Below are 27267 nucleotides of genomic sequence, written 5' to 3'. Positions count from 1 at the left end.
AATATAGGGAAGACTGAACAATGCTGCCACAGAACTGACATTCCCAACACTGTCTTTACTGCAACATAAACACACAAACACACACACACTTGCACAGACATACACACATATTTAAGCATTCATTACATGTCTGAAAAAACCTTAACGAGACACCAATGAGGTCGACCGAAAAGCACTGACTCACAATCATAAAGTAAAATATAGGTTGCACACTGGTTTAGTGGTTAGCACTTTGTCTTCACAGTGAGAAGGCCTTGCTGGGTCCCTCCTGTGTGTTCTCCTTATTCATGTGCAGGTTTTTGTGCAGCTTCCTCCAAAAACACGCATCAAAGATCTAGATCGTCATTGTAAATGAAAACTGGTTCTCAACTGACTTACCAAGTTAAATAAAAAAAAGAATATAAATTGAAAAGAAATAAAGAAAACAGTCTTCTTCTATGTCTTAAGTGCATGAATGTGCGTCTTTCTGTCTCGTGAGCCACACACCAGTCATAAGATGCAATTACGAAAAACAAGAAACCCGTATTCTTGATTGTCAACAGTGACACACACCAACATCTGCAGGGTTCAGAGCCATCTGTTGTAACAAACTGTTCAATCAGCCTGCTGTGTGTCAGTGGAAAAATACATACCTTATAGTTAGGCTGTTGTCTGCTGAATTTCAGAGTGAGAGCTTTTGTTGTGTCTAACCAGTTACCATGAATGCAAAAACGGCTGTCACAAGCTGCAGAACCTTTGGCCTAAAAAACAAAATGTCAGGAAGGCTTCATTCATCAGGACAGATACTGAGCAAAACATTGAGAAGTGAACTATTCTTAAGCATTGTGATGACAAACATTTTTTCACCAATGAATCTAGATGACAATTCTTTAGAGAATATTTATCTTTTATGGATTCTATGCAGCAGATATGGCATTCTGCTAGACAGGATACTAGTATCCCAGCAACCAGGCAAGAACATGCAATGATGATTAAGGTGAACAGCAGTCAGAGCTGCACAATATAGTCTGTAAAGGACAAAGCATATTTTGGGCTAACCAAAAGTAAAAATGAACACTGCAAATTTACAGTGTGAATGTTTTTTTCAACGGTTGGAGATGAAAACAAAGAGACTGGACTGAAAAGGCTTTAACACACACGCTGCTACTCTGGAAATCTCTTAACATACTTTACCTTAGACTGAATGACCCAACAATCATTGATTGTACTCAATATGCCCAATCCTATTAAAAAATACACCTTTATTCCTGGACATGCCTGGTTTGAATGACATGTAATTGGGTTGATCACTGGGTTGACACTAATTCTACACAGACAAAATATTTCAGAAAAAAAAATTGAACCTAGTTGGTAGAATTTTGACAAGATTAAACTGATATTAAAAACGCAATATACAAACGTTGTCAATATAAGTGTGCTATCTCTAGTTTTATTTTATTTTTGTTGCACCTTTGCACCCAGCTTGTTTTAACTAGGGGCGTAAAAAATTGTGTTACCGACAATTTATTTATTACAGACAAATTAGAACTTTTAATAATCTCATCTTTAATCTATAAATTCGTGTTCTCGAATATATAAAAAAAGTTCAACTGAGTGTTTTATTTGAACTCAGCTGAAAGCACATCCTGCATTTCTCTCTGTGTTCATGTATGCAGCGCATGCCCGTCACTGTGGTGACATTATAAATGTGCCAGTTCTTAACCGAATTAACTTGAAACAATGCCTTAACCTCACAATGATCTATTATGCAATGGATAAAGCTCGACGAGGTGTTCCTCTTAATAAACTAATGGGGTAAGCGGTAAACTGTGAAATAAGGAATGTCAAAATATGTATTATGCCATTAATAAGAAAATTGTGGTCAATATTTTTGGACTGCTCAGAATGTGTTAAATCATAGCACTCTGGACCTGATATTTTGTTTTAGTTTTCTGTCTAAATTATTCGAGGTTGCAAATATTACCCTTTGATGGTGTAAAAGTAAAGGTTGGAAATCTCTTATATAAGGAAAAATGGAGGAAAACATAAAGTCACTTTTTTTGTTGTATGTTGACCTTTTACCGCACCAAAATTTCACAAATTGAAATTAAAATACAATGAAACTAGTCTTTTCACAGAAATTGTGAAAGGCTTGAGGATGATGGCTTTGTCGTCCTTGCTGTTTGATCATTTTTCCAAAGGAAAGGATAGTAGCCACACCAGTTCTGAAATGGATTTGTGTTTCAGCCCAAATCCGCATGACATATTCATTTGTTCTGGCTCACAGAGACAGTAAACCAGCAAAAAAGTTTTATTTCCCTAATAACTCTCTTTTATGATATTCATTTTTGCTGTTTATTATCGCCTGAAGAATTGCCTTCGGTTATCATGAGGGGAGTACATTTGAGCTAACATGTTTCAAATTATTATCTGCTTGGCAAAACACTTTGAGTTTTTGAATATTCAAATGTCTTTAGTGCCTCTTTTATGAGATAACCATTCAATGTAAACCTTTTTAAAATGTTATCTATTTTCAATTCGAATTTTACGCAATAGAAAAAAAGTTTATCCATGTAGACATGGTGAAATCCTCTCAAAGCCCAGTTTTAGGGTCTCACTTTGCCTTAAAGTAATTCCAAAATGGATACAAAAAAGCTTACTGTGGAAAATAGGTGATCTTTTGCTTTTAGGATAAAAGAGACAACCTATAAGACAGAAAGCTGTTGGAAATGGTTAACATTGCTTCTGATGGATGCATTTGCATGAGACTGTGCTCATGTTCGTGAGTGACTTATCTGGGACAGGGACATCACAGGAAACAACAGCAGTTAAAATTCAATTTTCTGGTGGTAAAGGAAAAAGGAAGGAAGAGCACAACTAAATAAGTGTGACTGCAAAGGTTTTCTTTTAATACATCCAAGATCATACACGACACAAAAGGGAGAAAAAAAAAAAAAAAAAAAACAGGCCGCCAGGAAAAAGCCTTCCTGCTGACATTGTTTTATGTCTCAGAAATGTGGGAAAATGTGTGTGCAAGTAAAAGCTGGAGCAGCTGAATTCACTAGATACAGCGGAAGACTGCAGTGTCACTTAAGAACAGAGGAAAAGGAATGGGGAGTGAAAGAGGTGAGAACAAAGACAAAATAAATCAAAGAAGAAAAAAGAGCTGAGAGCAAACATTAGTCAGAGATTAGCTGCTATCGTGTAATGTTTTTACTATTTTTTTTTTAATATTCAGTACCTAATATAGTGTCATTTTGTAGTTTATTCTAAAATCTCCTTGATGCAAAGCGTTCCTTTTTTGATTAATAAAAAGCCCAAAATCTGTTCCTACCAAAATGAAATGTCATAACAAGTGAAATTGTTTGTGAAGCACTCACGCAACAGACAGAAAAATTGCGCAATTATTTCAACACCAGACACTCAAAGTTGCCTACAAACAAATCATGGGACAGTTAGGTCAACAGTGTTGGTTGTATAACAAGTTTCTAGTCCTTTCTCCCAACATGCCAGTCATTTGCCCGTCAGATAACATTTTTAGCAGGAAGAAGAAAAACAAAATCCTAGTGAAGTTGTGAAAGGAGCTTGCACAGCAGGAACACAACCTGCAGGCAAGAAGAAAAAAAAAAAAACATTAAACCCAGTAGTTGTTTTCCTGATGTGTTTTTTTATCTGCTTGAGCAGGTGACCATTGAGAATGCAGTCACCAAGTGTTTCCCCAGTGATTTAGATGCACTGCTGCCACATGTTGAGCCCAAAGACACTTCGAGGGCGGCTGCCAAGCGCCTCCGTGAGAGCTTTGATGTAGCGCCACTGACATGACACAGACGCAAGCTGGGCTCTATTTAAAAACACACGAAACAAAGAACAGGGAAGCTGCAGGAGCTCTTATCCGGATTATGGGAGCCAATCATAGATTACTAGAATCATGATCCACTAATATAGACACTGACCATAGGGCATATCCTGTATAAAACCTGTGGGATATTCATAAAACATAAAAACACATTTTTAACAAGATTGCATTTTCAGATATTAGACAACAAATCTGTTTATCCAAAATATATCACGATTTTATGGTTGAAAAACCTTTCAATTGCTGTCAATATTTTCTAATGTTTTAGTACAGAAAGTTTTTTTTCCTTCCTTTAATTAAGAATTTACTTTTTTTTCCTGGGAGAACACAAGTGGTTTTAAATCCTCTTTTCTTTTGATCCCTTTTAGTTTTTTAGGGTGCCCTCTACCATGGTCTACAAAGAACAGTTTGGACCATTTCTTAACTGAGAACAACACAGATGACTAAAAAAAAGGTATAAATGAGGTTAAGGTAGAACACAGAGTTGATGAACAGAAAAAATGGGTTAATGTTTGAAAAAATGTGTTTTTTATAATGAGGAATGGGGAAAGCCGTGGCTGCAGGGTCTGACACTGACCCAGTTTTTTTACAGAGCCAGTATCTCCTGTGGCTCCCCAGCACATTTCCTCCCATTTTATTAATGCTGCCATCACAACCATCGCCAGTCTCTTTGAAGACTGAAAGAAATAATGGAATATGATCCACATCAAGTTTGTTTTCATCTTTGCTCTCAGTGTGATCCTAGTTTTAGTTTATTTTACCCATGGCTTTAACTTCTGGAGCACAAGTGCGTACTGGACAAACACTTCAGATTTGCAGAAATGTTTAAAGATTTCAAGATTTAAAACTATTGCTGTAGAGATTGATGATGTTTGATGTTTTTTCACCAAGCACAATTATTTATTTTATATATTAGACTGATATTGCACAAAACACTGCTGCGAAAATAAATTTGTTAAGAACATATATTTCTTATTTTATAAATTCTATTTTAGTTTTAATTGTAAAAAAAAAAGTGCATTATAAATAAACATTAAGCAAATAATAACCAACTAAGATTCACATGTGCTTACACATTAAGTAAGATCAAGAACAAATAATTGTGTGTTTTAAAAAAAGCTAGGGAATGGATGCTAACCTAAGGATATGTATAACAAATATTAAAATTGTTCTAAAACACTTCATATCTAAATCCTGGATTAGGTCACATAGGACTAGAATTAGACGTGGCAGGAGATTTCTGGAAGGCAGCAAAGTGCAGCTTTTGCCAGAGTTCCACATGATGACCTATGGTGTTTTAATAGGGTTGGCAGAAGTGGCAAAAGGGAGCTAAAGAGGAGTCTGGACTTTATCCAATTCTCAGAGGGAGGATAAAGCAAATGAATGGAGAGCTTGTTGTAGAAGTGGCTGCAATCATTCTGTGGAAGTCCCTGAGCGAGTGACTGAACATAAGTCACAGACGACGCTTAGAGTAATGAAAGAAAGAGAGCAGTAAGAGGAGAAGATGAAACCAGAGATGACACTGATAAACAGCCGAAGAGCAGGAACACGATGGGCTTTAACACTGATACCTAATACAAACCTAAAGTTCAAAAAAAGGTTTGCTCAAACAAAATAAACAGATTAATTAATTAAACTAGTTGAAGAATGTATATATTTCTTTTGATGATCTAACAAAGAAGAATGTAAAATATTGCATTTATTAATATAACTGTTGTCAGTGTGTGAATATGTTTGTGTGACTGAATGACACTAAAGTACTTCGGGTCTTTAAGGAAGGTAGAAAAGTGCGAAATAAGTAGACAATTTTACCGTAGCAAAAAATCCACATTTCTTTGTCAACGATGGGCTGCTTGAAGTTTAACAGCTGCTTATCAAAGTTTCTGGTCATGAGTTAAAGAATGTGATTAGAAAAAGTTTACATGGAATACGTTCACTACATATTACATAAATGTCACTCAGTAACACCCTTTTACCTGGTAGGTAAAAAACCAAACCCAATTTTGATTTGCTCATTTTAGCCACAAAGAACTTTACCAAACTAGACTGTATATTTTCAGTGGGAGTTTATGGAAGTCACTTAAATCACTTTCTTTTATGTAATCTTTCAAAGAACTCTAAAAACATCATCCGTTTTCTTCTGCTCATCTCTGGCTGGGTCGTGGGGGCAGCAGTCTAAGCAGAGATGCCATGACTTCCCTCTCCCCTTCCACTTCCTCCAGTTCCTCTGGGAAGGAAGGTTCCCAGTCCAGCCAAGGGACGTAGTTTATTCATGGTGTCCTGGGTCTTCCTCAGTGGGACATGCCCAGAACCAGACCAGATGCCTGAGCCACTTACACTGGCTTCTCTTGCTGTGGAGGAGAAGCAGTTCTACTCCTAGCTCTCTCCGCGGGTGACCCTATCCCTTCTCACCCTATCTCTAAGGAAGCACCCAGCCACCCTACGGAGAAAGCTCTTCTGTCCGTTTGTATCTGGGACCTCGTTCTTTCAGTCATTACCCAGAGCTCATGACCATAGGTGAATATTGGAACAAAGATCAAGCGTTAATTTAAGAACTTTACTTTCTTAACTCGGCTTTCTCTTCACCACAACGACTGCGTAACAGCGGACACCGCACCAATCCGCCTGTTGATCTCACGCTCCAATTTTCTCCTCACTCATGAACAAGACTACGAGATACTTAAACTCCTCCAACTGGGGCAGGAGTTCTTCACCCCAGAACAAACTACCTTTTTCCGTTCAAGAAATTCCAAAATCACTCCTAAAAACTCAGTTTGTAACTGACAGAGATCCTGCAGGAATTGTGGCTGCTAAACAAGCTCAAGCCATTATCTCCTTGCTTCTGTGGTTAACAGCAGAGCCTACATTTTTAATGCAAACCTCTTGCTTGGATTATAAACATTAGTTTATTAATCTGTATTTCTATCTGTTCAAAGAAAACACTGCTGAATGTCTTGATTCGTTTGCTGCTGTGCAAAGAAGAGAAGCAGCTCCCATGTTGTTTCAAGAGTGTGACAGCTTTCCATTTCAGGTATGAAAACTAATAATGCTTTTGGCTTTTAAGGAGAATTCTCTGGTCTGTATTTTAAATAAATGAAGTTTGTCAAACAGGGTCGCCGGCTCATTCTCTTAATTCGGTAAGAACTGCTGAAGGTTTTCACAGTTGCCTCTGTTTTGACTTATATCTGCTGCTTGATTTTAAGGCATATAAACAACTGTTTTCTAAAGACTTTATATGTAAAAATACACATGTGAACACACACTTTCTAAGATTGGTCAAAGAGACAACACTGCATACATCTCAACTTTCCAGATACAGTATATTATATCCATGTTGAGCTCAACAGGCTCGTTTTGGAGTATACTTGGAGCATAAAACAAGACTGCTTCAGCACTGGCTGCACACGAAACAACAGATTAACTGCACAATTGAGAGTGACACCATGAAACTGATCTTGCTCGTACACCAAAGGTTAAAAGAAAAGGGAAAAGGTGGGTTACCAACTTGGAATGAGTTGAGCACTTGAAATTAAACAAAAAAACCACCAAAATAAGTCAATGTGTGGGAGGGAGACACCTGCTGTGGCTGGCACTGTTCTGTGGTTTGGAAAGGTAAATAAAACATTTCAAACAAAATCTAAAAACAGATGTACCCACAAATGTGACATTTATGATTAAATCAACCTTTTTGCAACTCTGTATTACAGTAAAGGTTTCTTTCGAGTGGTGTGGTGACATTTCCATGTATAAAATCTAGTTTGCCTAGGCCCTAGGTTATATTCTGTTTGACGCAGTTGATGATACAGACGACCTTTACTCTAGCTGACATGCTGACACAGATTGGTTTATACCAGCAGTATTTTACTAAAGAAAAGAGAATACATCATCTCTAAAAATAAGGTGTAGAGTGCAATGATGGATGACGGAGCAGCCTCGCAAAGACACAGACATCCAGGACCCCTTGTACACATATTTTAAAAATATACTGCTTACAACTCAGCCTTACCACAAGATATGGCTTTATTATGTGAATCTACTCAGGCCTGATTTCCTTAAAAATATTAAAATTGCAGAACAGAAGAAACATACTTTTAAATCACTCAACAAAAATGTCATCAGCCAGTTAGTCGCTATGCCCAAACTTTACCCAATTCGAAACTTAAAACTAAGTTTTTTTCTGCTTTTTTTTAGTATGCTGCACTATTTGAACTTTGAACATTTTTTTTCCTTTTCTTTACTTAAGTAATAACATGCAAATTTAAGGTTTAATCTAAACGTTATGTGAATTTTTTTCATAGATTTAAAAAGTGCATATGGTGTAAATTTTTCTTTGATCTAACGTTTGTTTACAAAAGATGGTCGCAGCCGCACATCTGTTCTAAAGGAAGTAAGCTGCATCCACTGCTGCCAAGAATAAATATTCTTTTAGAACATGAAACTACTCACCTCTTAGGGATTTTGATGAATCTAACAGTTTGAAGTGTTTCTTCTTTCAAGAAATACTTTCACTTTAAATGAATGTCAAATTAACCAACCCCGCTAGTGCTGTTCTGCCCCCAGTGGCTTGCTTGGCTTACCAGAGTCAGAGATTTCCTGGCATCAGGTGGTAAAAATGTCCTTTAGTAGAAATGTGACAAACCGAAATAAAGTCATTTCAGGCCACTTTGATCAGCAAAGTCATGCATTAAAACAGTGGTCCAAGGATGTTTCCTCCAGGCTGATCAATATTTACTTTTTAATAATGACTTACTTTCAAATACTTTTGATTAATTACTAAAAATTTTTAGATGATGCCAGTCAGCTCTCAGTCTGGAGACTTAGGGATGGATTCTAGATTTAGAACCTTTTATTTTAGGCTTTTTAAGATGATTTTCTAACCATACAAGAACCCATTTGAATGGATTTTAAAGTAGAGCAAAATAATAATATTTTAAGTTAAACATGAAGTGAGATTTCCTGTGCAAATTATTAATTGCAATATATGATCAGCCTGTTAATTTTTTGATTAGCCACAGTCTAATGCTAAATTAATCTGTGAAAAATCCACAACAAAGCACTGGGGCTGAGGCTTCAATTAGTTTAAATGGTAAAGAATTTGATTTTGCCCTAAATTTTCCAAAACTAGGTGAACTCCTACAATTGCTTAATGCTGGCAGTTTATTGACTTCTTATGCTTAAGCACCATCCATCCATCCATCCTTCCATCCATCCATCCATCCATCCATCCATCCATCCATCCATCCATCCATCCATCCATCCATCCATCCATCCATCCTCCTCCGCTTATCAAGGACCGGGTCGTGGGGCAGCAGTCTAAGCAGAGATAGCCAGACTTCCCTCTGCCACTTCCTCCAGCTCCTCTGTGGGGACCCCGAGGAGTTCCCAGGCCAGCCGAGAGACGTAGTCTCTCAAGCGTGTCCGGGGTCTTCTCCGGGGCCTTCGCCCAGTGGGACATGCCCAGAACACCTCCACAGGGAGGTGTCCAGAAGGCATCCAGACTAGATGCCCAAGCCACCTCAACTGGCTCCTCTCGATGTGGAGGAGAAGGGATTCTTCTCCGAGGTTCTCCACGGGTGACCGAGCTTCTCACCCTATCTCTAATGGAGCGCCCAGCCACCGTACGGAGGAAGCTCATTTCAGCTGCTTGTATCTGGGACCTCGTTCTTTTGGTCATGACCCATAGCTCATGACCATAGGTGAGCAGTGGAACGATGATCAACCGGTAAATTGAGAGCTTTGCTTTCTGGCTCAGCTCTCTCTTCACCACAACAGACTGGTACAGCGACCACATAACTGCAGACACTGCTCCGATCTGCTTGTCAATCTCACGCTCCGGTCTTTCCTCACTCGTGAACAATGGTATTTAAACTCCTTCAACTGGGGTAGGGACACTCCACCCACCAAGAGATGGCAAACTACCTTTCTCCAGTAAGTTGTGCACAACTTATATTAATAATAACGTAAGAATAGATAAATGTACAGTTGCTGAGTGTGTTTGAGGCTGATTAGGAACATCTTGAGTCAGCCCTGTTCTACCGCTGACGAAAAAAAATCAAAACAACAACAACAAATGAGTCTTGTTCTGAGATGATTCATGAAGCAGTACGTGCAAAAATATTCTCCAGAATGTTTACTAATGACATATCAAGGAATGGGCTAGAAAATCAATAACCCAACGGTGATCACTTTCTCTTATGCCTACTACAATAAATAAATAACTACAGCTACAACAATATTAAAGACATCAAAAATCTAACGGGGGCTAAATGAAGGCTGAGTCATCCACATGCAGCCAGGAGCAATAGTAAACATGTTCTATTTCGAGAGAAAAACCGACAGAAACCCACAACCTAACAATTTCCACAGTCTTTTTGTGCTGTTGTATTGTGCTCTGTCGTAATGATTTGAATGTTTGTCTAATAAATACCATTTTATTTATAATTTAAGCTTCTTAGGAGATGTTTTCAATAAAAAAGACTTAGTAAATTCCTTAAATCCAAACTGCTCAAAAAATGCAAGCAACAGAATAGGCGACACAGATTCCCTTAACAACACTAATATGAATAGCTCCATACACACAAACAAGTAAACAGAGTTCAGGACAAAAACATTAGCAGTTAGAATTCTTTTAAACTACATACTGTAGATCTGTTGCAACACCTGTCATGACCATTGATATCAATCGGTTTAAATGTACATGTATTTAGGTGCGCAACATGCAAACAAAACCTCATTCAACAGCTAATCATAGCTGTGCTGCAGCCACAAAACTGTGGACTGCTGTGTCCCAGAATAACCTTTGATTAGCATGCCCACAGCACACATTTAAAACAAGAAAATCCCCATCTATTCTGAGTTCAGAAAACCAGCTGAAAACACTGTTCAATTATAAATTGTTTTGAATTGTTTTGTACTTTAAGATCTTGGCTTATCTAAAACTTTGTACTTTTAGGAATAATGATAAAACCAAAATCTCTGCCTGCTTTTTTTCTCAGATATTTTCATTTAAATTAAGTGAAATGTAAAGCTCCTATTACACTTCATCTGTTCTTAAAGAAATGTTTGCTTAAACCACAGTGTTAAATACACAAGGCATGCAGTGTTTTAAGGAAATTCATTATCCCACTGTCTAATTGCATAACTATTTACTGTACTACAGGTCCATACAATGGTCCCACAGGAGTATTTGGAAGCCATTCAGGCTTTAACCCAACAGTACAAACTGAAATTAAAAAGTACTGATTTTGCCCAGCTGCACGCTCAGTTGAATAAATGTGATTACATTGGGACTTTGTGTTGGCCTTATGATGCGTGTTGGAGTAATCTGTTAAAAATAACTGCTTTTATAATAAAAAAAAAAGGAAAACTTGTTTTTTTCAAATATTCATAAGCTCAACATAATGGACTCACATGTATAGCTTTGAGAGTGAGCAGCAGGTTGAAGAAGCTAAAGAAATAAGAAAAACCATTGGTGCCGTGTTTCAAATCCTCCTTAGACTTTAGTTTGCTAATAAATCCACCCTTCCCAAGACAACAGTCTGTTTTCTACCAGATTTAAAATTTAAAGTAGGAAGGCACGCACTTTGTGGCAGAGAAGAATGAGGAGGAGATGATGGACTCAAATATGTAGAAAGTATGAGTATTGATGCCACCCTTGAATTTATAATGAGGCTAAATGCATCACTGTAACCTGCTGTGATCAGGCACAGACTTTTACAGTAACTTTTGGGCTGACAACAAAAAGAACTTTTATTGAAAAATAAATCGTAAAATTGTGTGTTTTTTTTAAATAATGACATTTTATGTTTCACATCACTATAAAAAAGGGTTTTTTACAGAGAAAAAACACATGTACATAAACAATTTTACACAGTAGATCAAATGACTAAAAAAAATATGTTAATTATAAACTATTTTTAATTTAAAAAAAAAGTCTTTATTGTTAGAATTTGATTCAAATTGAAAGTATTGTCAGGGATTTATACAAAGAAAGATAACCCTTTTGCTAACATAATAATAAATACTATATTAGTTAGTGAAATACAGTTTAACTCAATTAAACTAAAATCCAAAAAATGGTTTGTATAGTAATATTGTGTTTTGAAATATATATATATATATATATATATATATATATATATATATATATATATATATATATATATATATATATATATATATATATATATATATATATATATATATATATAATGATATTAACACAGAAAGGGTACGTAGAAAAAGTACACTTTAATAATTGATTAACAACATGTGTGCACAGCTCTATAAAAGCCTAAATCTATGCAGTGTGTCATTCATCACTGTCTAAAACAATGTCACCAGTAAAGATGTATACATAATGTATGTAATAAAAGTTCAATAAAAGCGTTTCTGTGAATCTGTCTGAGGAAGATTTAAAAACTAAATATGAAATGTTCCAAACTATTGAAGTTAATAATGAGGCACATGCAATGTAAACAAACAGCCCTTCAGCACCAACCCATAATAAAAACTAACTTATATGACTTATATGTATATGTGATACTTATATGTGAAATTTAGTGATTATTTTTGACAACCTAAAGTACTGCCAAAATAGTAATCAAGTAATTGATTATGAATTTGTACAAAGAAATGCAGAGACGTAGACAAAACATATTAGGTCAAAAAAAAACAATACTTTAAAAGGCTAAAGTGTTAACATCAGATTGTACAGTTGGTTTTTTGTTTAAGTGTGGTTCCTGTGCTACATCTGAAAAAAACAAAAAACAACTAAGATCCGAAAGTTTTAAAAAATTTAGAGAAAACGTGTAAAAAAAAAAAAGGAAAAAAAACATTGACTGGAGTCAGAAAGTAAATTTAAGCGATAGATCAACAATCTTATCTTATCTAAAAAATACAATAGACAGATATTCGATACATTTTCCTTTAAATCAGTTGTTTTTGAGGGAAAAAACACAAATTATTTATGTATTTTTGATTGATGAATTCATAACTTTGCTAAGAATTTCTTGGTTTTGGTTCATTTGGTGAAAAAAAGCAATTTTTGCAACCATACATTGTTAGTTTTGGAATGAAAAATTGAAAAATTTGTATGAATATTTAATTTATCTAAACTGTACCATCCAATAATAAAGAAAAATGAATAAAAATATTTAAAAACAAGTTGTCTAGACATACAAAATTATAAAATTAAAAGATCTGGCTTTTTTGTTTACAGTCACCTAAAGCAGAATAAGTCCTCACATCATATGATGTTACAAAAAGGACTTAAACCATTATGTCTGCACATGGTCATTTGTGAAGGTGTGTCACTGGTTACACCCCTGGAAACTGCACTCAAGCTTGAAAGTTTGTTTAATCTTTAAAACCAAAATACACCAACCTCTAAGACTCGACACGCAGACTAAATGGCTACCTTCTCCCAAAATGGGAAATGTCTACATCCACCAACCATCAAGCCATTATTATAATTCTGACCTACATTGGAGGTAATAACAGAATCAACACATTGCTATGCACCACAAAATTGCATAGAGATGGTAATATGTTCAAAACCTCCTAATCATGTTGGATGACAGTAAAGGTGAACTTCAAAAAAACAAAAAACAACATCATACAAGAGTGGTAAACACACACATTAATAGAATGATTTCTCCTTGTTTGCATTCTAACTGCCCCCTCTGCTTCCTCATTGCACACACCAACCTCTTTTCTGGTCTTCCTCTAGGCTTCTCTCTTGGCAGCTCCAAGCTCACCATCCTTTTACCAACTTACTTTTCTCAACATGCCCAAACCATCTCAATGTGGCTTCTCAAAACATCTCAACCCCATCTGACATGAGCTGTTCCTCTGATGTCTTCAGTCCTGATTCAATCTATCCTTGCTAATCCCAAAGAGAACCTCAACATCTTCAGCTCTGCTACCTCAACTTCTGTTTCCTGTCTCTTCCCTTTGGAGCAACTCTCTTTAAACCAACAACATGGCTGCTCTCTCCATAGTCTTCTATGGCTGGGTATCACCAATAATTTCCAGAATTGATTTGATTCAATTCACCAGAGCCTGGATCAATTTTTTTAATACTTTTGATCCATCCGATTTGTTTTGATTCGACTTTAAATTTACACTGTTTACACATTTAGACATAGACATAGAAATACATTAATAATCTACTATTCATATTAATCGGATACAGTTTACATACTGTAAAATTCATTAGTGAAATAATAAATCAAGGGGATTGTTTACACCTCACAGTTTTACATGATTTCTCAAACAAAGAACCTCCAACAAAAATGTGCAGATCATTATGCCTCTTCTGAAGGGCTTTTCAGTTTGGCCACTAGGTAGAACTCTACCATAGCGTCACACTCCATCTGGTCAGCAATGTATGTTTAGGGCAAACAAGCGTTAGCAGTAGACATCCTATGGGAAATTCCATTATACGTTAGCATCAAGCAAGCAGATTTTGGCATTTCTGCAGTTATGCGTTAGGTCACCAGAAAAAGAAAGGCATAAAAAATCTATCTCTACTTTTACGGATCAATTATTGATGTATTAAAATTGGATGGATTCTGATCGATTTGATCAACCCGGCCCTAAAGTCTTCTACACTTTCAGTAGAAAAGATTTATTTTATAGACAAAAACATTAATGCAAACATGCTCCCACAATCACACAAGCGTGCAGAAAGATTTTTCCAAGAAAGCAAAAAGTGCTCATCTTAAACTGCTGAGCACATAGAAGCATATGCAAAAACATTTGTGTCAGCACGGGGGTCATTGTGTGGTCCCACTGAAATTAATGGCATTCTCATCTCATTAAAAAAATAGAACAGGACACATGTAATGACTATCAGAGGAATCTTTGTGTGCTTCTTTAACAATCCGTGTATACACACATCCATGGAAAAGTAGTTTCTAAAAAAGTAAAGTTTTTAAAACTTCAGAGGAGGGTTTGTTTGCCAGAGCACTGTCTGACCTTTTGTGCTTGTTACATATTTATGAAGTAAAAATAATATAGTTGTATGCAAAGGAAACAACTAGGAGGTTATTGTTTACTGCAGAGATTGTCAGTTTGTGACACTAATGAAAGTGGATGAATGCGCTTGCCCATTTATAAATAAAAATATGTGTTTATGCCCATGCTGGAGGTGGGGTGTTTGTGCGACTGACTGGCAGCCGTTTCGTACTAAGGAGGCAGAGGTGTTTTACTGTGGAGTTTTTAGTACTAGTCTGGACAGTTTAAAGAAGCACTCAGAGGAAAATTGTGTTTTTAAATGTTTTCAACATGCTCTTGTGCCATTTTTGTCATAATGAAGGACATGTATAAAGAAAATTAAGCTTAAAATTGTGTTTGAGTATTTTTAAATTAAAATAATTGTGAATAAGGAGCAGTAAATGAAAATGCTGTTGGAAAAAGCTCTCAGTTGTGACGTAGGCCACAAGCTCCCTGGTGTGCTCCATTCTGATGCATCTACTTGAAGACGACTAGAATCCTGGACGTTTTTGTTTTCCTCGTCTAAGCTGACATCTGGCTCAGAACACTACGGCTGGACAGTTTTGATGTAAACAAATGAATGATGGGAAATGAGAGCAAGCTTACTCCGCATCAACTGTAACGTCCACAATTTAGGGGGGATTTTTTAATGGACAACAGCTGCCCTGCAGAAACTATGTCTTAGTAAACGACACAGGGGGGTTTGCGCTAAAACAGCAAAATCACAATTAAAAGACCACTGGAAACACTTTTACAAAACACCTAAAGATGATTGGATTGGGACTTAAAGAAGCTTACATCGCTTTCAAGAAAGTCCTGTAACTTCTATGAGTAGATTAAAGTGAATGCTGACTTAGGGCAGGAATGTGACCGTTTTTTGTTTTTAATGAACTGTAATCAAAAAGACAGTTTCAAAGGAACATGACAGGGACTGTTTCCACAATAGAAAATTTTCCTAATCCTTCGGAATTCCAATGTAAAGCAATGTTTTACACTGGAGATGAAAGCAGATACTGTCATTACTGCCATTTGTTGTCATAGTGACCACAGGTGTTACCATATCAACCAGGTAATTGCAGGTGTGGGGAAACAAAAAAGGGTTGGAGTCTTTGTGCAACTTCTGTTTTGATGGAAACTGGACAGACAGGAGGAGAACCACATGAAAGCTAAATTAAATCCAATCGCCCTTGTTGATAAAAATTGTGCTTACAATTTAGGGACAAATCATTTAACAGTCCAATTTCTTCTGGTTGATTTATTTTGAATGCATACAATTCATCACAAGTTCCTTTTATGAAATGCTCTAGACACTTATCACTTATTGTGATTGTAAGCCACAGATGGCACATAATGATAGTCTGAATCTGAGAGGAATACAATTCTGTGGGATGTACCAGTTTCTTGATCACATCAAATGTTGACTGAATGCTGTGCAGAAAACTGTGCCTCAGTCCAAAATTAATCCCCTCTCAGGCTCAATCTATTGCTGACAGACAGTTGCAGATGCAAATTGAAGAGCTTTATGATCACAAAACAGCAATTGTGGATACTCACTGAGGTGTAAAATGGATACTGCCAAAGGCATAAAACCTCTCACTCACAAGAGATAATGCACTCCATGAAAACATTCATATCCCAAGATGGATCTAAGCCACCTTTGTCATTGTTTCAAAACATTTTAATTTCCCAGTTATTTGTAGTTTAAGAATGTTCTTTGTTTCAAACTTCTACTCAACTAACTACTCAAGGTATTTATTAGACAGCCATCTGAGGAATTTTCTATTGTTGTAAGATTTAGGTTGTCACAGTAGGGGGTATTTACAGCAACATATAATTGGAGGACAAGCCCTGACACAGCTTGTATCATAAAAGCCAAAAGAAACCATCACTGTGTAATCTGTTTCTATAAATGCACTACTCTGCATCTGCTTCATTCAATGCTCGGAAATAAAAAAAAAAAACACCTTCAAGTGAGTTTCCTGTGCGTGCGGGAAAAATAAACATGGACTGCAAACCAGCCTGAGTGTAATTCTCTTGACTGAGTCTCCACAATCAACCTAAACATGCTGCTAGGGATTACAACTGGTATAAAAAATGTGTTAATTAGAATTATATGGGCATGCCTACAAGGTGTGGCACTTTATGAAAAAGATTTAAATATAAAAGAATTTATGTTTTTATTAGCTTGTTCACTAAATCACTTATTGTAATTTTGACAGAAATCCAGTGACACATATTTTATTTAATCCAATAAAACAAAAAACTCAACTACAGTACATATACTGTTAAATAGATCGAACGCTGAATAATGATAGTATTCTTTTTGTAAATGAACTAGAGATGAATATTACATTTTAACACCAAACACATCCCCAGCTAAACACAAAATCAGTGCCATTGTGAAAAATACTTGTTTTGTTTCTTAAGGTAAAATTAAAAATACCATTGGAGTAAATAAAGACTGAATTATCTCTCTTTAGTGACTTTCTTTTTCAAAATGTGCTTCCCTCTGGAACCCCAAAAGGTTCACGCCAATTGAAACCAGAGCTGGAACCTTTTTTCTTTAACTGTTACAAAACCCAGGGCCCTTTTTGCTCTGCCCCTTTGAAATTTCTAGCCTTAATTTTCATATCCACTTTGATATAATATTGTTTATTTATCCCTCCCCATGTGGTACACAGCACCACAAAACCTAGAAAGTAATATCTGCTGAACATATGGCTGGTTTTTACTTTCACTATTCTACTCTATCTCATATGCAAATGATCTGAATGATTAATATTATTGCATCAGAATTAATTATGTCAGAATTGAGCTCTAACTGAGCTTCATTACACTGTCAGAAACTGTCTGTGCTCACATGCAGAACAAGCTATGGTTGGTTCCTTTCATTAAAGAGAACAGCAACAATGGTTTTTAAGACACAAGCTTTCCGGTCCACTCAGCTGAAATTGCACAGAAAATCTGTTTTATAAGAAGATTTGTTTTATATACCACATGGGGAACACATTGTATTACTTGTGTGATTGCCTCTCCACCACAAAACAACAGATGTACTACTTAAGAGGTCACCAAAGTCAACAAAAGCAGAAAAATACAACATTTTTTTCAACAGCTTAAAAGCAAGACCACAATTCAAGGACCAAAACTGTTGGTTGAGCGCAGTAAATATAAAGGACAGATGCCTGTGACTCCATGATCTCATTTTTGTTGATGTTATTTGTTTTTGTGATTATGAATTTCTGAGAAACTAACTTTAAAAGAGCAGCTGGGGGAAATGAAATGACCATGGCATAATATAATTGGTAAGATGCAAAGGTTTGCGTCAGAAGCTAAGGAAGGGCATCGAGAGGTAGTGGTGGTGGTGGGGTGCTGGGGGGTTGTTGCTGGTATTGCTGCTGACTCAGCATGCCTCTTTCCTCTTCTCTTTCCATGGCAACACATTCATTCTTAACTTCGACAATTAATTTCAGCTATAAAGTGCTCTGTTTTAGCATCCAAGCTCTTAAGCGACTGTGTGCATGTGGTGGCATCACACAAACTTTTCCCCTTTTTGCAAAGACCCACTTGTTTCTGCACAGATGAGTTCAACATTTAAGTCCACACAAACACAGGAGTGTAACCTGCAGGCAGGAGAGTAATTCACAGTTTCCTTGCAGACTTTTAGGTCCCAAGAGTGCCTGGAGCAAACATAGGCCAGGGGGCTGCAGGGGATTGCATGGTGGGGAATAGAATGAGGAAGAGGAGAGGGTTACTTGTTTGGAGTAAGAGTGGGGGTAGGGTGGGGTGGCTTACAGGCGTCTGTGCTCTTGTGTGCGGAAATAAAAGCAATAAAAGTTAAGTCCACAGTACAACGCTCTCCCCATGGAGTTCTAGAAACAAGTACAGACTGGCCCCAGCTAAGACACAAATGCACACTTTGTGTATTTCATTTGTTTAGGATTCAGAGCACAATTGTGTGCCAATCAACTATCAATACAATTCATTCACAAAAACAGTTCACGCATTCCTTCCTGTCAGAACTGTAAATCAGAATGTTTGTGCTTCAAAATCAAGAATAAAGACGTGTATGTGTGAGTCTACATTTCAAAATTTCTTTCATTCTTTTATTGTTGAACCACCCTCAACTTTTTCACAAAGATCTGCTGAAGCTTATCTATAAAAAAGTGGGCAATAACTGGGGTTATTAGTTTATTGTTTAAACATTAACATCTTTATATTGGTTTAAGCCCCCTTTTTTGCTATCCCCTTCCACAGCTATAAATGAACGAGAGCCAAAAATCAACACTCCTTAAAAATTCATAACACCCCTCTCAAGGTGGATGTTGTCTGCAAAAAAGGAAGCAAAAAACATTGTTTTCATCTATTTTAGATATACTGTGGGGTGCAACTTCCTTCTTCTATCTTAGGCAACCATTTAAAGGGTTTCATGCATCCTTTTCTTGTTTAATTTGAGGTTTAAAAAAATATTTTTAGTCATTCTAAGTATAATATGCTAAAAAGCTGCTTTCAAAATTGGTTTTCCCCAACCGTAAACATTTCCCCAAAACTAAAAGGATTTTATCTGACACATCAATGTTCTAACAGAACACAAGCTTGTTTACAAGCACGTAAACAAGTAAATATGAACTACCACAAAATAGCTAAGCAGATATCTAGAATTCGATCAGAAACAGACATTTCTTTCTCATTACAACTGGCCGACTTCCTCTTTTTTTTTTCTCTCCTCAGAATTTCACCGCTCAGCATTGATGATATCACTGTATGCTGTGTGAGTGCCACAGTGCAGCTACAGTCTCTAACACAGCCAAGAGAGGATGCACTGGGCACACAACACAGGAAGTAAACAAGACTCTATTATTCTCCCACAGACTGTGGGATATGAGACCTCCCACTGCTGCAGCCTGTGTGCAACTGGACTATAAGAAGAGCAAAACAGCAACAGCACAAATCTGACTTTGGAGGATGCTGCTCTTACCTTTTTGCCCACTGAATTCAGATTAAATAGTCCTTATGTCACAATCAGAAGGTGGATATCAAGAACATCTGGACCAACATATCCTTTCAGTAACATTTTCTGGAGTTGTTTTATCCCAAGCAGACCAAACATTTGCTGCTCTTTAAAGGAACCTCTCATGCTGCCAATTAAGTGCAACTGCAGCATTCTGTCCACCTGTCCTCAATGAGCAGCACCAGAGTGACACAAAGTTACACTTGAAGTATTATTTTGGCACAATCAAAACAACTGAGATGGATGGAGGGAAAGCAACCAACCTTAACGGGGGAGCTCCTGGTGGCAACCGGCAGCTCTCTGACTGCAGTGCCCGGAGGGGACGCGGATATCCCCGCTGCGTACCCCTGCAGGGAACCACCGGGTAGGGACTGCCTGCCAGTGCCACCAGCCCCAGCACCTCCTCCGCCTCCGCTTCCTCCTCGCTGCGGCCGCTGCTTGATCCCATCCAGCAGGCGAACCAGGAGGATGTTGGCTGGCAGGTCGTCCACACCGCAGTCCACCAAGATGCGGCACTCGGGGCAGCGTAGCTCGCTCCTGGAGCTGACAATGTTCTCCAGGCAGCGGCGGCAGAAGGTGTGCTGGCACGGCAGCACCTTGGCCGTGGTGTCCAGGCGCTCCAGGCACACCGAGCACTCCAACAGATCCAAGAGCGACGAAGAGTCGTCCATGTCGGTGGAGAGGGTAAGCATCTGGGCTGGAGTGTCGGAGCAGATGCCGCGGCGACTTTTTCTCCCCCACTCAGAAATCGTGGAAGTCACCCGGGGACGCAGAACATTCTGGAGGTGAACCCGGTGGGAAGAAGCCCACAGACGCACCGCGACCACCTCCACCCGTCTGCGCGCTTCTCTCTCTTCGTCTCTCTTTTGCGTCTTCTTCAACGTGTTTGTGGTTCTCGCTGGTTCCGACTTTTGGGTCTCCCCCCACCACCACTCACCAGCAGCTGTGCAGAAAGCGGTGAGGTCACGCTCTCATCATCATCACCATCATCATCATCTCCCGCGCGCCCATCTCAACTGCGGTGCGCGCTCACAAACCACAGAAAGAGAAAAATGAGCAGCGCGGCCTCTCACTTGTGAACATTTCCCCCTCACACCTCCACACAGAGTGAACAATCATTCTAACATGACTGTTCCTCTCACCTCCAGGAACATCCGCTGCTATTTCCAATTCCTCACAAATTCAATTTGGATCTTAAAAGTTTCATCATTCGAGTTTGTCGGAATCTATTGGTGTCCACGAAATAAAGGAAGTGCATGCATGCAATAACTAAAAGAAAAAAAAATGAGATGAATTATTACCAATTTATATTCTTATTCTGTCTGTAATGGAAGCCTTCCTTCCAATTTGAAATCAGTGAAGTGGCAGTTCAGTCAAAAACTAGTCAGTGGTGACACCTTGTGGATGTGTCTCTCTGTCCAGATTCAACACTCCAAAATACAATGATGTAAGTGGCACAGTGGGTATTTGCAATTGATGAGGCAATTCATCCTATAAGATTGTACGTCGATGAACTGAATGTAAAATAGAAAATGATTATGGATTAGAATAAAGCTTTATTCTAGGGAAGTTCAACAAGATCATACAGAGAAAATGTTTTGTTGACTTCATCTGTTCAATTATGAAACATTACTGAATCTTTAATTCCTATATCACCAACAGCTGTAACTTAATTTATGACTTGTGAAAGGAAGCTGGAGCATACAGGAATTTTTAGGTGCAGGAAGGAAAAAAAACTCCACTTCAAACAGCAAAGGTCCTGACTAAATCCAGGGTGTTTCCTGCTTAAAGACAGTGGTGCAAACAAGGAGGATTTTTTTTGGATAAAGCATGTTTGTGGAATGTTTCCTGTGCAGCTGACCAACAGATTTTCAGGGGAATCGTCACTGACATGATTCCCTCATTCTCAGTCTATTGTAGAGTGTTTTTATTTTCCATAAGCTAAGTATGCTTTCATCGTCATTACAGTTTAAAGACGATGCAGAGGTTAGCGTCTTTGCCAAGGGCACTTTGATATGTAAACAGCAGCAGGGAAATTAATAACCTTCTGACCACAGTCACTGTACAACATTTCATCCATGACTGAGGCCAACCGGGGTAGGAAACACATTAATTACCAAAGGAGTATATAAAAAAAGAATATACTATATGGTTAATTAAGGTTTGCGTTTGTTTACTGTTGGGAAAGGTTTCTCAAAATTGTCGGGATATAATTGGTCGGACGGTGAGTCAATATAAAGCCCCTTCAACTGTAGCAAATGTATGTGACTTTCAGCTATTATTATGGCTTCGCTTAGCATGTGCACCTGTTCAGACCTGCTCTGCTCTCATTCTCAGGAGGCGTAGGAAGTGAATAAGATAAATGTGTGTGTGTGTGTGTGTGTGTGTGTGTGTGTGTGTTTGGGCACATATGTGTGTGTGAGAGACTAAAATGAAGCCAAGGGGTGGTTCTTTTTTTCTTTTTTCTTTACCACCCACGTTGAAAAGTGCTCAGCGCTCCACCTTTAGCTGCTAAGTATTGCAGTTGAAAGGAACGAGTGTCTCACTGACTCTTTTGTATATACTTACTTAATTTCTATGTGACACAGATGTTTCGTTTGGTCATTTGATATACGCCACCAGGCTGAAAAAAAGCCACCATTTGGATTTCTCCATGTACATAAGGTGTTTCATATTGAACGTTAATGCTGTGATTGGCATGTTTAAGCTAGTCAGACGTAGTTGATGCAGTGAGCAGGGCGTTAGGCCTCACATGAACAGGCCTGGAGACACATTGTTGTAACAAACATGTTCATTACTGTTAGAAGTGATGAATTATGGTCGTAAATTTAAATCACTTACATTTCAGAAAACTGCTCAAAAGTCTAGTCTAAACACCACTGTTTAAAAATGTGAGATGGGTAAAATATCTGGGAAATTGAAATATATAACAAAACCAATCAAAAATAATAGAATCTAAATTAATATGTGTTCTTCTTTATCTTAATTTAGAGTTTACTTTTAAATTCTCAATGTCTCGCCTTCACCGACGGCGAGATTGCTTTGGTCACGTCAGGTCAGATTAGGAGTTTGTCATGTTTGTCAACATGCATTTATCAATGCTGTTAGTTCAGGTGATATTATCTCCAACCCAGGGTCTATAGTCCCTCATTGTTGTCAGAACAACAATGCATCTTGGGAAGTGGACGGCAGTAGAAGGACACAACCAGACCAATCCTTGAAATCGTGAAAAAGAAAGCCGTATTCGTTGGCCGCATTTGAAGGAGTCGTTGAATTGGATAGCACTTTTCGCGGCGCTGTGACGTAAACAGCCCTCGAATTTGGACACAGCCACAGTGTTGATTAGTGAGATACAACTCACACCATCAGCGACTGAAACATCGTTGACGCTGGACTGGAGTTAGAGATTCCAGGATAAACTACATTACCATAGATAAAACTGTTTTTTTAATTAATCTGACTGAGAGATAAAAACTTTTCTGTGAAAATGCAAAACAATATTTTTAATATAAAGTTTTCTTTCGATCGATTATATTATGACAAAAAAAGGAATGCATTGTAGAGTTCCCAAGCAACATTTTTTCATTAAATAAAGCTAATTTTAAACATTTGGATTACAATGTGATGAGGTAACACTGGAAAAATGTTAAGAGAACTCTATGTGTTTCAGCCTTAATTTGTGATTTTATTTGCTGACATTCAGTGTGGACGCCACACATGGTGAGTCGTACAGGAAATTCTCCACTATTCACCAGCTGTTGAAAAAAGTACAAAGTTATTCAAGGAGGAAACATCTTTGGGTCGGGAACATTTTTCTAAATGGAAATTCAGACATTTTTGGTTACACACTTTATTAGGCTTGGGTGTGGTTTCCCAATATTAATGGCTTATCTCAAACCTCTTGATGTTTTTTTATGAGCTGTGTGATCTGTACATAATAGGCATGGCCCAGCATGTTAAGAGAAAGAAGCCAAGTCACCTACAGGTTCATGAACTTCTTTAAAGCCATCACTAAAACAGAAGAATTAGTCTCTTGGTTAAAGGATTCTTCATCACTTTGAACCCTGTGATGTTTGTTATTGCAAAAAAGTAACAGTAATTTAACAGAAATAACTTGAAAAAAATGCTTTTTCTCACAAATGTTATCTGTTCTAGTCAGTGTCTTATATAAGATAAATCTCTAAATATTTAAATGTCTGAACTTAATTTAACTTAATCTAACGGTTCAACAGATCCAACCAATATTTATGCTCTCTCAAGATTCGAAGTACTGGTACCTTGAAACCTAAATTAGTCTAACATCAACATTTCTATTTGAACAGAAAAATATTAAAAATAAGTATAATCAATCTGTAAATAACGTTTTAAGGCTTCGGATAATTATTTTTGTCGCAGTTGGTGACCAGATTCAGGTATTTTTATTGCTTTCAATGTCAGGTTTGGATTCCCATTTTCTGTTGCACTTTATTCCTTGGTTGTCTTGTCTTATAAATTAGGATTCTGTGTGTTTAAGTTCCTGTTTACAGTATATTCCTTGTTGAATTGACTGTTATCCGTCTGAGTGCTGTGGTGAGCTTCCACAGTGTGTGCTTTGGAGATTTCTTCAATATTTTCATGACATCCAGTTTTCTTCCAAGCTTTCTATGCCCTGTTGCAAGCATTTTATGGCAGGTTTGCCAAAAAAAAGAGCCCCATTGGCAAGATGAGTATTTTCTAACAAAAACTCCTCAGAGTTTAATAACTTGGTAGAAAAAGAATAGACAAATTGCCTTATCTTTCAGTCTTATATAAATGAGCACATCGTGGCCTTATGCTGAGGGAACAATTGTATTTCTTCACACAGTTCTTTCTCACGTTGGCTTATTACATATATGTCTACCTGTGCTATACTGCGCTTTTTTAGTTTAGAGGAAACCCAGTTGTTTCACTCCAGCTATTTCAGAGTAGAATGACCTATGTCATTAAGGAGCAAAGTGGATTAGAAGTGCAAAGATCAAAAAGTCAGAATCGACTCCTAAGAGCCAAACAACTTGATTTTCCAACTACAGTACTTGAGAAATAAAAAAACTGAGACATGTCCAACTTTGGTGAGTGGAGGCAGTTAAGGATAGTTTGAGTACTTTTTGAGTGACATTGTTTATGACTAACCTTCATCTCATTTACAGCAAAAAATAGAAAACGAAACAATTAAACGACAATCTGCTCTGCATAAATCCCTGATTGATGTAAATAAATTACTAAATTGAATTCCTCATAGCTAGTTAATGTCCTGCTCAGTTCCTTTCTTACTGAAATACTTAGTAACTGAGGTTTCTCTTAGACTGAGATTCAACTAATATGCCTTGACTATGCACATCTACAACACATGCATGATCTGTCACAAAACAGAAAGCAGTGTTCTTGTATAATACATAAAATTACATATATTATGAGATAATGAATTTTTGGATGGAAAAAGCATGAACTTCACTTTTGAAATTATAGCAATTTCCTACTGCATCATGTTTTTCCTACTGGTTAATTGAGTAGAGTGAATGTACATCCATAATTTTTATCAAGACAGGTCAACATTTGTCCGTGAGTTTTCTTTTATTTTCTTTGTAAAGTTTTAGTCCAGAACATTTCTTGTTATTTATTTTCATTTGCTCATATTGTGTCTGTAACTCTTTGAGAAATGTTTGTCAGGATTAACACTCATCTTTTTGCAGCTCTTTCTCTACTCTGATGCATTTCTATCAGTACCCATATTTACATCAGTACCTTTACCAACGTTTATTAGTTCTGCATCTTCATGACTTGAATCAGTCCAGATTTATCAGAACTACAGGTATGTAAGAGGGAAGAACAGCGCCAGCACATCACCTCTACTTATACGCTACACCTCTCGCTCTTTCATCAGCCAATGTCTTTCGCACTTGCAAAAGTAGGTTATCTGACACGACAGTTTCCATGGCAACCGGTTCCTTGCTTTCACACTGAAGGCTAGTTAGAGGGCCGTGTGTGTGTTCCCAGACAGGCTATGTGAGGTAGAAGCTGAGACAGAGGTAAGAGCAAGGTCATATCGTCTTGTAAGAGGTTGGTTCACTGGTTTTATGTGTAATACTGGAATATGCTGACACCATATCAGGAGCATGTGCACCTAAAGGTTCTGTTCTCCACGTTTGAAGGCGCTGAATGAAAAAGAAAGACAAAAGTCATTATGCATCAGATTTTTCTTCGCAAAATAAAGATGCTGGGAATTTTTGCAAGATCTAAAGTCTACTTTTCTGCTTCCATAAGAATGGATTGCAGTAGCCGTATGGAACTAACAAAGACATCTTGATTTTTAGGTCATTATCCACAACCTTAATAAGCAGTAACTTTACTAAAAAAAAATGTTTGAAACATTTAGATGTGATCTGACAGAATGTCAAGGAGAAAAATAGATGGAAAAATGTTTTTTAAATACAATCAGCCCATATTCCCCCTCTCTACTTAACAGTGGTAAAGGGTTATGATCTGAGCTTGGTCTGCAGTTACCTTGAACCATCCACTAATCTCTTCAATGCTGCAAAGAACGGGCAAAAATTCCTCCTCTGATACAAAGTTATTCACTTAACTACTGCTTCATCTAATTGCTACAAAATATGTTATACATAATGACTCCAAAAAAAGTCCCAAGTGTCAATTTCCTAATAGCTGGAGCTCCAGCTGGAGGTAAATTTTTACACTGCACCATATATTACAGTAAATACAGGTTTAACTTAATATGTGTTTTTGTCCAGTCTGTAACAGAGCTGCAATCATTCTCTCAGCAGAACTCATTACTCTTTCTTGTTATCCTCTCTTCATCCGCTCTTTATCCCCTCTTCTTATCCTTTTTCTTTGGTCAGGAAGCAGAATCCACATCAATGCGCTTCTAGTGAGAAGGGGGATGAAGACCTGGATGAAAGTACAAAGGATGGAGATAGAAGAACAGGTGAGTGTAGAACAGATGATGACCACTGATTAACAAAAAAATGAAAAAAAAAAATGATAGGGAAAGGGAATGTCAGAGATCTAGGGTTATTACAAGACTGTATTCAAAGCTTGCCTTTTATCTCATTCTTCCTGCAACTGGGAAAGGAGGAAAGAGCAGACTGGAAAAAAGGAAGAGGAAGAGTAAAGTCCAAGCTTTAGTTCAGTTCAGACCCAATGCACCACTCAGCTGGGGTTTTGCTTCACAGAAATTTTTGTGGATGTAAGTGTTTGTGAGAATGGGTGTGGGGTATTTGTATAAAGAGCCCAAACAGTAGTAGGACTGGGTTGTTATTAGGACATCCTAAACTAAATGAGAAGTTTCTGATGTACTCAGAACAGCCCGTCTGGCACCAACATCCAGGCAGCGTTCAAAGTCACCTCAATCACCTTTCTTCCCCATTTTGATGCTAGAACAGGTTGTCAT

General features: G+C 37.5%; 1 protein-coding gene and 1 long non-coding RNA gene across 5 annotated transcripts in view; one reads left to right on the top strand and one right to left on the bottom strand.

The window, feature by feature from the left end:
• The window catches only part of LOC105356810 (E3 ubiquitin-protein ligase SH3RF3), a 106454-nt gene extending 85329 nt beyond the window's left edge, over positions 1 to 21125 (bottom strand). For all 4 annotated transcript variants that reach the window (XM_023951219.2, XM_023951220.2, XM_023951222.2 and 1 more), the window contains exon 1: positions 20108 to 21125. In XM_023951219.2, coding sequence (XP_023806987.1) covers positions 20108 to 20536 — 429 coding nt within the window. In that variant the 5' untranslated portion in view covers positions 20537 to 21125. The remainder of the gene's footprint in view (positions 1 to 20107) is intronic.
• LOC144988842 (uncharacterized) lies at positions 20684 to 27084 on the top strand. The gene is made up of 3 exons (XR_013652880.1): positions 20684 to 20801; positions 26717 to 26802; positions 26949 to 27084. It is a non-coding gene; the product is annotated as an uncharacterized LOC144988842 (long non-coding RNA).
• The last annotated feature ends 183 nt before the right edge of the window (positions 27085 to 27267 follow it).

Source organism: Oryzias latipes, chromosome 21 (assembly GCF_053564925.1).
Source record: "Oryzias latipes strain Hd-rR chromosome 21, Olatipes_Hd-rR_3.1".
NCBI classification, from domain to species: Eukaryota; Metazoa; Chordata; class Actinopteri; order Beloniformes; family Adrianichthyidae; genus Oryzias; species Oryzias latipes.
This window is presented reverse-complemented; position numbering and strand designations above follow the sequence as displayed.